A 10507-nucleotide genomic window follows, 5' to 3' on the forward strand; every position below is an offset into this window, starting at 1 on the left:
TCCTAAGTATAAAAGGAAAACCCTAACTACGTTTTAAGGACTCTTGAAAGACTTGTGAGTTACTTCTGTAAGATCTTAGAGGTTTTGTACCTTCTAATTCTACAAGTATCTACCAAAACAAGAACTACAATCAAGTGCTGATGGAATCTAGTTGCTACAAGATCAATAAGTGGTGATATGAAACCTTTGAGTGGGATCTCAAAGTCATAAGCGTGGGAGCTTATGTGCTGCAAATCCAGGAGAGAAGAGTCTGTGAATTCGGAGTTTACATGTAATCTAGTTAGTAAGTTACTACTAGAGGTAGCAATAGATTTAGGGTTAAATCTTTTGTAAAAAACTTCAATTCTCTATTAGTAGATTTGTTTACTTTGAGGATAGTTAGGTCAAATCCTCCCTAGGTTTTAACATTGAAATAGTTCGTTTCAATGGTTTTTCTAGATGATCATATCATTGTGTTCTTTACTTTTCTACTTTGCATGATATGATATTTTGCTATTTAACCTAGATCTCATAATTAATCTAAGTAACTACTTGACTAATTCACTAGGGTTAAACAATCAGTGTGTTCAGGGGTCTAAACAAACAAACAGATAGGACCAAGACATGGATTTCCACGCTCATTATTTGGGTTTGTCTTTTTAAGTTGTAACCAAGGCAATCAGAAGGTCTCAAAGGTCAACAAGAGCATCATTGGGTCTTTCTTGGGCCTTAATTTACATAAGAACATGAAGGAACTGTTGTATGGGATTTCGGTGTGGCTATATGAGGGTTGGGTATTGACTGGGAACTAGGCTTTTGTTTGGGATGTTGGAAAGGATTGGGAAAAACATTGTGCTAGGCTTGAAGATGGCCATGCAACATAAAACCAAAGAGGTTTAATGCTTGATTGGCGGAGGTCAATAACTGAATGGATGGGGCAAGGTGAGTCATTGGTTTGTTCTTTCATGCTTGATTGGCTGAGGTCAATAACTGAATGGATGGGGCGTAAGTCATTGGTCTGTTCTTTCATGCTTGATTGGCTGAGGTCAATTTCTTTTATTTTCCTTAAACATAAAAGAATGGTTCGTGCATTGTGATTTATTGTTTCATGCCCAATTAGTCTATTTCCTTATTGAATATTGATTAATAACTAGATGCTTCTTGTTGGATTGTATCTTTGATCTCTCTATTTCCCATATGAGACCATGCAAGGAACTTGTGACCATGAAAGAGTGTGGGACTCGTTTAACACATGCCGTTACTGCAATTGGGTATGGAACAAGTGATGATGGTACCAAGTACTGGTTAATGAAGAATTCGTGGGGCACCCGATGGGGTGAGAATGGCTACATGAGGATTCAGAGAGACACCGGTGCTCCAGAAGGTCTTTGTGGCCTGGCCCAGAAAGCGTCCTATCCTGTTGCTTAGATACTCCAACGGTGACATATCAAGTCACCTATGGCTATGATACTTATAAGTATTGCTCTCTCTTTCACTATATCTATGTTAAATTTGTTACGGCCGTGATAATGCCTGTACTGCTTCTTGCAACTTCAAAATATGAACGTTGTAATAAATAAACTTGTTAGCTACTGCTAGTATTAAGTAATGTAATGATAGCTTATAAAAATCTCAACATTTCTTTCACTATATGTACGTTAAATTTGTTACGGCTGTGAAAATGCATGTGCTACTACTTGTAACATCAAAACATGAACGTCGTAATAAATGAACCTAACAGGTACTGATATTATTAAGTAACATAATGATAGCACTCTTCAGAATTTGACATATTAAAGTGGTCATGAGATCTAAGTTAGGTCTTTGATAATTCGGTAGTTAGGGTGGAAAAATCTGAACATTGTAATAAATAAACTTGACAGCTACATCTTCAGAATTTGGCATATTAAAGTGGTCATGAGACCTAAAGTATGGGACATAGGGTTGGAGGGAGGGGGGCAAGGGGGCTGCCCCTGAACTTTCAAATTTTTTAACTAATAATATTATAAGGACCTGAAATACTTTATTTGCCCCCTAACACAAACTAAAAAATACAAAAAAAAAAAAAAAAAAAAAAAAAAAAAAAAAAAAATCTCAATTCATTGTACCTTTCCTAGTAGACTTCTACTCCTACTACGATTCTATATATAAAACCAATAGTTCCCACTTAGTAATGATTAAAAAAAAAATCTCTACATTAATTCATTGAATAGTAGTCTGAACACGAAAGCTTGATGGACTAGACAAAAACGTACTACAAGTCTACAACTATAATATAAAATCGTGGGTTCCACTTGATAATGATTAAAAAAAATAAAAAATAACAACCTTGCTACACCTACACATAATAGAAATCAGTACTAGCATAGAACTCTGAAATAAATAAATAAAAATTTCTCTTCATTCCAATCTCTTTCTTTGGACCTAGAGTTTCTGTGGAGTTTTTAAAAGCATTCAAGTTGAGTTTTAAGTCATACTATCAAATATTCACAGGTATGTATACTCTTAATACTTTTGCTTTGAATTTTATTTTATTTTATTTTTTTTAAGAATCAAATTATATGTTTAAACTGTTTATATTTAGATGGATCTCTTGATTTGACTATTCTTAACCATAAATTTATAATTCAAATTATATGTTTAAACTATTTGTATTTATAATGATCTCTTAATTTGATTATTATTAATCATAAATTGTAATTTTTTTTCTTTATTTTAATGATATGACATATATATTTGTAGTTAATTGAGATTATGAAGAATCCTAATGTAACACCCCAAATATTTTTTTAAAGCAATTTTTCCAATGAGAATAATATCTAAATTGGTCTTTTTTTTTAATCAGTGTGGTTAACTATTTTATGGAGGAGTTTTGAATATTTGGGCATGTGATAGTATTTAGTTAAGTTTGGAATGGACCAATTTAAATATGGGAGAAACTTTAAGGATAAAGTTGTAATTTTGATCACAAAATATTTTGGAACAAGTGGTCCACAATGCTCCCATCAACACAACGCCTTTCTCTTATCACCATACGTATACCCCTTCTTTCATTTCTCTATTTCCTTATCTCACTCAGCCACCAAAGCCCACACAAAATACACACTCTAGCTCCCTCTATTTCTCTCACTCCCTCACTGGTAAACCAGCCATCTACCACCACGTTTGGCGGATTTCACCGGAGAACCCCATTAGAAACCCCATACGCTCCATTCTCTCAAGCTTTAAAGGTAAAACTCTTAATTGTTTGGTAGCTTTTCAAGTTTTTCTGAGATTTCTTTCTAATCTAAGCTACATGAGTGGTATACATGTGATTGAGTACATGGGTTTTTGAATTGGTGGATTTATTTGTTAAATGGTTAAGGGCTTTTACAAATGATGATCATTTGGGGTTTCTTCATGGTTAAAAACTTGGGTTTCCTTGAGCAAATCGTATGAGTTGATTTTGGGGAAGCTTGAGGTTGATTTTTTTTGTAAGAGTGTTAACTTTGGATTTCTGAAATTGGAGTGTAAGCATGTGCTTTGTTTTTGCATACCAAGTGTTTGATAAGTTGTTTATATGAGATTTTTGGGTTTGATTCCTTGTTTTTAATATGCTTTAAATCTGGTGGTTTTAATGTGGGTGAATTCTCAAATAATTTGGGCTAGTCTTACAACTATAGAAATTTTCTAAAGCTGTCATGACAGATTTGAGTCAGCCGCAATGCATGATTTTTCATAAATTACAGAAAAATCGTTTTGGGCTGAAATTTCTGTGGTACATTTTATACATATAGGGGAATGTTCCCTTAAAGTTTTGAATTAATCAGATAACTTTTCAATGACCAAAAAATTTTTACAAATGGCTGCCCTGTTATGTACTGAATCTGAAAGTAAGACTAAAACGCTGAGAAATTGTGGAATTAATCCCATACCTTGGTTGATCTTATCTTGGCTTAAATATACTATTTAGTACTCAAAGAGATTCATGAGTATGTTATATTATCTTATGATGCACATTTTTGCGGAAGTGAATTTAAAATGTTTTGGTTGTGTAAGCACTATGAGTTTCTTGGATGCTTGTTTGGTTTCTGCTTGGGAAGGGTACTTGTCTTAGGATGGGCAAGCTAGACTTTAGGGCCTTTGGTCTAATTTTAGGGTATTATTCGATTTATGGAGATAAGTGAGCTGGTACTTTGTGAAAGGCCTTGTTATTGATAGGATTGATCATTATGTTTCTAGGTTCCGATATTCTTGGTGATGGACCTAGTGACTGGATTAGTTGATTTTGTGGTGCCCGGTTGAGGTAAAATTAGTTGGCCTTCCGAGGTAAGTAGTTTTTTTAATGGGATTTTGAAAAATAACAATGTTATATAAATGTTTTTGGGTTAGACACGCTTTTGGAAACTGCCTATGAAAATTATATTTTCCTAAAAACTATTGTGTCATAACCTTAATATATATAAATATATATATAAATATATATATATATATGAGATGAGTTCAAGTTACACCTGGTGTAACTTCACAAGAATTACACCCTTTTTAGACCGTAGATTTCTATTAGATCTAAAGGTTAAAAGAGGTCAACTATCTATGTCATTATTAAACATTTATTACTTGTCACACTGACTAACCAAATTAATGGTAGGGAATATTATATTACTATTTTTTTTCTATTTTCTGTTTCTCTCTCTCTCTCTAATTAATTTATCTCTAACCTTGCACAAGCGCTATTCCTAACTTTCTGAGTTGCAGACCTTCTTTAGCATGACCTTATTATTTTATAATATACCACTTGACTATTACAAGTTATGTCTTTCGTAGGATGCCAAATAAGTCCATTGTGCTTCTTATCCGATTATGTTTTCTTTATGTTTTCCTCAACTTGGTTAAATAAAAACACTATTATTATTTGTGGGCATAGCCATCAACGTTGAATCTTGAACTTCTATATATGTGTGTGTTGTTCTACAAGACGTGATGGGTTTACATAAATTTCGTCAGAAATTCATGGTCACCTCTTAATGAAACTCTCTTTTTATAACAGTGTTGGTGAATTTGTTTAATGAATCAAGTTATTTGATATATGACTAATTTTTATATTTAGGAATATGAAATCATGGAGTTTGGAAGAGGCATAAATTGTTTTATTTTAGTAATTAATTTTGGCACTTACAGGCACAAAAGTAAATTCTGATTCTTTAATTTTAGTAATCGTTGTTTGTGTTTAATATAAATTGAGGATAAGCATTGATCCTTTAATTTTCGAGAGAATGATAAATCTGATCCTAAGATAGTGTTTTATTTTGTAGAAACCCAGATATTGATGAAAATATCCAGGTTCACAGGTGTGTTTATCTGAAAACAAAAAAGAAAAAAGAAAAAAGAAAACAAAAGAAAGAAAAGAAGAAGAACACAAGAAGAAAGAAATGAAAAAATTTGAGAGACAATCATTAATACTAGGATATCCTCTAAAATCTAAAATCTAGCATTAATGACTCTATATTAATGGCATGAGAAGTAGTGATTTATCACCGTTAGATCTAATAAAAATCTACGGTCTAAAAAGGGTGTAACTCTTGTGAAGTTACACCAGGTGTAACTTGAACCTATCTCTATATATATATATATGATTATATATGGAAATGCATCATATTTGGTATTGCATTTGGGGAAATGCATGAATTGTTGATATGGAAAAAAATGAGCATCTTTTATTTAATCTTTGATAAGAAAATCATTGATTTTATGGTGTATTGAAAAATTTTAAGAGGCTTATCTTGTCTTGTATTATTTGGGAAATTGATAGAAAATCTCTTGACAAGAATGAAGTTGAAAACCTTATAAACTTTGTAGAAGTTAGATTATTTAAGGTTTTCTGAAACTACCTGGATATGAACTATGTGTTTCAAGGTAATGTAACCTGTGAGTTGTTTCAACACCATGCCATGTGCGATTTTCCGGTGATCACCCAATTTGGTTTCCGTAGTCTTTGTGACAACGGAATCAAATCTAGGTCAGTGCCCTTTTACTTTGGATGACGCGTTCTTCCCTACTGCCCATGGGGGGAAGAGGTTCCTTGATTGTGTGTGGGTGAGGCTGCTGCCCATGGGGCCAAGAGACCACATGCAAGAGAGGTCCTATTTGACGCGCTCTCTTTGCTGCCGGGGGGAGAGAAAAACCTTGAGGGTATGGGTGAGGCTGCTATCCATGGGGCCAAGAATCTGCATGCCAGAGAGGACAATATCATGCCAGTTGTGAATGGGTGGATCCCCTGACCGGTCTATGTGCTAGTATGGTAGATTTGTGATAAAATTACCGTATGTAGATTTTATGGCTTTGGAAATTAAATTGTTATTGCTCACAGATTTTAATATACAGTTTCATGGTATTATTTTGAGAAACTTTGTGTTTCATCATCTAATCATTCTTGTTACATTATTACAAAAAATGATCTTGCAGTATCCAGTTAGCAATTTCCCAAACTAAAACATGTTTTGCAAACTGTTTATAATCATGAAACTTGCATTTCCCCCACCCCCATTAATTATGCTACTTACTGGACTTTAGCTCATCCTACTCTCCAACAGTTTTTCAAATAAATTCTCTATACCTCAGGCATGGAGCTTGTTTTATTGGTGGTGATTGGAGAATTATGCTAAGTGAGAGATTTATGCTATGATTGGTTAGTGACTCAATCTTGCAAAGTTCAATGAGATCATAATCAATTCGATTGGAGGTTGGATACTTCAGGTCTATTAGCCTTGGGTGTGGTAGGCCTAGATTTTCTATTGGGGTTGCATACTTTAGAGAGGATCATGACTTTGTGTTTATTTTATTTGGAATGTTGGATTGTTAAGCGTATTTGGAGTCACATGATTGTAGTTTGTTTTGCTTGTAAATGTGTCATAGAGCTCTGACTTGTATTGTGGAGAGATCAATATATTTATTTATTTTATCAAATGGAAGAAAAAAAAATCTCTTATGTTCTCTCTTTTAATTGTTCTTCCCTCACGCTTTGGACCCTCTTGGGTTTGGGGCGTGACACCTAATCATAATAATGAGTAAGGATCAAATCCTAAACGAACTTGTATTAAAGTGGATGTTGCAAATCTTCCCACAGATCCTAGTTTAAGAATAAAAATAGCAAGTTGAATTAGCATTTCGTGGCCATGATGAATCTAAAGACTCCAATAATCAAGAAAATTTTCTTGAATTATTATGGTTTCTTGTAAATCACAATGAAGAAATTGATAATGCAGTCCTCAAAAATGCTCCTGAAAATCAACAAACGACCTCTCTTGATATCCAAAAAAAATAGCAAATGTTGCAGTTGTTGAGACAATAAATGATATTATTAAAGATATTGGAGACTCATAATTTGCTATTATAGTTGATGAATCACGTGATATGTCTACTAAAGAACAATTGGCAATTGCTTTGTGTTTTGTAGACAAATTGTGACATGTGAATGAGCGCTTTTTAGGCATTACACATGTTAATAATACATCAACAGTGACACTAAAGAGTGCAATTGATGAAGTATTTAATAAATGTAGCTTAAGCATTAGTAGATTGCGGGGACAAGGCTACGACGGGGCAAGCAACATGCGAGGTGAGTTAAATGGACTAAAAACTCTTATTTCGAAAGATAATCCTTCTGCCTAGTTATGTCCATTGCTTTACACATCAACTTCAACTAACATTAGTTGCAGTAGCAAAAACTCACATATAGATTGCAACCTTTTTTAACTTGGTTGTAAAGGTATTCAATATTGTTGGAGTATCATGCAAACGTCGTGATATTCTTCGAAAAAAACGTAGTGCTAAAGTTATAGAAGCACTAAAAAATAATGAAATTTCAACTGGTCATGGCTTGAATCAAGAAATGAGTCTAAAAAAACCTGGAGATACACATTGGAGTTCTCATTATGGTGCACTTGTTAATCTTATTCACGTGTTTTCTTCTGTAATTGATGTGATTGTAACTATTATAGAAGATGGTTTAGATTCTGATCAGAGAGCAGAAGCAAATATCTTAATTGGTTTACTCCGAACATTTGAATTTGTGTTTGATTTACATTTGATGAAAGGTGTGCTTGGCATAAGTAATGAGTTGTCACAGGCATTACAACAAAAAGATCAAGATATTGTGAATGCTGTGAAGTTGGTTGATATTTCAAAGCAACGTTTACAAGTCATGAGAGGTGATGGGTGGAACTCTTTGCTAGAGGAGGTTTTTGCATTTTGTGCAAAAAATAATATTGTTGTTCCTAATATGGATGATTTATATCAACCTCAGCCACAACGAAAAGCTCAAAACATGAAAAGTTCACATCATTATCCAGTGGAGCTTTTTTATACTGTTATAGATATGCAACTTCAAGAACTTAATAGTCGTTTTAAAATTTTTGAATTATTACTTTGTGTTGCATGTTTGAACCCAGATAACTTATTTACAACATTCAACAAGGAGATATTGATTCGGCTTCCTCAGTTTTATCCAAGTGATTTTTCAACAATTCAAGTTTCTTTCTTGGATAACCAACTTGCGACATACATCCATGACATGCGGTCCACTGAAGAGTTTTTAGCACTTAAAGGAATTGGACAGCTTGCTGAAAAGATGGTAGAAATAAAAAAGGATGTTTCATATCCATTGGTTTACTCATTAGTGACTTTGGCATTTATCTTACTAGTTGCAACTTGTTGGGTTCTAAGACTTTAGGTTTAAATGTATTAGAACTTCATTTTGTAATGTTGGCAAACCATGATCAAAACGTTTGGGCTTGTTTTAGACTTGCTCAAAGTATGTTTATGTGTAAAGTTGGAATTGAGTGTACTGTAGGATTTATTATGTAAATCTGCCTGGCTCGATCGATCGAGAATTAGACTCGATCGATCAAAACTCGTGTAGATTGTTTTTCTGCAAAATTTTCCAACTCAGCCCAAGCCCATTTGACGTGAAGGGTTTTATGTTTTGCCTTAAGCATAAAAGGAAAAACCTTAGCCACGTTTTTATTGTTGTTGTTTATGCTGTGTATATGAATCTCTTGTGAGATCTAGAGCTATTCGCCTTCACATATACTTCGGTTATCAAGAATCAAGATTATGTCAAGAACTTGATGATCAGTTCGGTTGCTGCATAAAGAGCTTAACGATACACAAGTGGGAGTACTTGTGCTTGCTGTGAATCTAAGAAAGAAGTAGTCTGTGGACTCGGAGCTGTCACGTGGTCATGGTAGTAAGTTTCCTACTTAAGGTAACAATAGGATGTTAGTGGTCTAAGTCGCTATTGTGTAAACTTTAATTCTTTCATAGTAAATCTGTTTTACCTTGAGCATAGCTAGGTTAAATCTTCCCTAGGTTTTTAACCGGTTTGGTTTTCCTGGGTCATCATATATTTGTGTTATTTATTTTCCTTTGCTTTACATGATATGATATATTTGTGTTAACCTAACTTTGAATAATTTGACTAAGTAATCATTTGGCTAATTAACTAGGTTAATCCGGTTGTGTTTTAAGGGGTCTAAAATCGTACACAACAGTTATTATTGAAAGAGCTTTCTCAGCAATGAACATAATTAAAAATCGATTACGCAATCGAATAGGAGATTAATGGGTGAATGATTGCTTAGTCACATATATTGAGAAAAATATATTCATGACTATTGAGTGTGAATAAATCATGCAACAATTTCAAAACATGAAAAATCGTCAAGGGCAATTGAGTAAAATAAGCTAAGTGTGAAAAAATAAATTAAAGTAGATTCTATATGAAAATTTCATTATCATAAGTTGTTTATTTATTTTGTTATTAATATTGATTAATATTTTTAGATTAATTTTTTACTTTCAATCTTGTCTTTTAATCTTGCTCCTCCAACCTAAATTCCTAACGCCACCACTAATGGGACCATATGTGGATTTAAGGTAAAAGCACTATAGCACTGAAGTTCTGAGTAAAACGCTATCAAAATTTCATCTTAATTTGAATTTTGAGTAAAACGATATGATCAAAATACTGAAGCTGTTTGGATCTGAAAAATTAGCTTAGTCTTATCCAAATCTCCTTTTTTTTAGGAATTTTCCCCATACATTTTTTTGCTCATTTTTTTAAGCATTCCAACCTCTATAAATAGGGGAGGCCTCTCTACATTCAACACTCTTTCTGACCCCCTCTTTCTAGGGCTCTTCTCTTTTGACTTTTCAATTCCCCTTACGTTAAACACATTCTGGAGAGCTTTTGCTTTAGGAACATCTTTTTTGTAAGTAAGGTATTTTAGACCTCAAAGAGGTGAACAAACTTCTTAGATTTGTAAAATATTCATTCATTAAAAGAGCACGCTCATGCAAGAGGTATTCTGTTTTTCTTCTTTCTTTTCTTCTTTCATTAATTTTTTTGTTATTTTTTGATGCATGAATATGTTTAGCATGTTTATTATGTTTTGTTCTTGATATATAATTACCATGCTTAAATATGTTGCTAGAATTCTCTTTAACATATGCTTAGGTGATTGTTTATTGTAATTCTTTTTCTTAAGTT

General features: G+C 33.3%; 1 protein-coding gene across 4 annotated transcripts; it reads left to right on the forward strand.

Moving 5' to 3' along the window:
* The first annotated feature begins 3020 nt into the window (after positions 1 to 3020).
* Positions 3021 to 9187, forward strand: LOC126721707 (uncharacterized). 4 transcript variants are annotated; one of them, XM_050424766.1, is made up of 3 exons: positions 3021 to 3209; positions 4201 to 4287; positions 6580 to 9187. In XM_050424766.1, the coding sequence occupies exon 3, from the start codon at positions 7850 to 7852 to the stop codon at positions 8687 to 8689; it is 840 nt and encodes a 279-aa protein (XP_050280723.1). In that variant the 5' UTR covers positions 3021 to 3209; positions 4201 to 4287; positions 6580 to 7849; the 3' UTR covers positions 8690 to 9187. The 4 variants fall into 4 exon arrangements, with proteins under 4 accessions (XP_050280723.1, XP_050280725.1, XP_050280726.1 ...); XM_050424768.1 differs by having other exon boundaries at positions 4201 to 4264; XM_050424769.1 differs by lacking the exon at positions 4201 to 4287 and having other exon boundaries at positions 5875 to 9187.
* The last annotated feature ends 1320 nt before the right edge of the window (positions 9188 to 10507 follow it).

This window comes from Quercus robur, chromosome 4 (assembly GCF_932294415.1).
Source record: "Quercus robur chromosome 4, dhQueRobu3.1, whole genome shotgun sequence".
Lineage (NCBI taxonomy): Eukaryota > Viridiplantae > Streptophyta > Magnoliopsida > Fagales > Fagaceae > Quercus > Quercus robur.

Coding starts and splice junctions, on each gene's coding strand:
- LOC126721707 (XM_050424766.1), top strand. CDS start 7,850: ATGAGTCTAAAAAAACCTGGAGATACACATTGGAGTTCTCATTATGGT.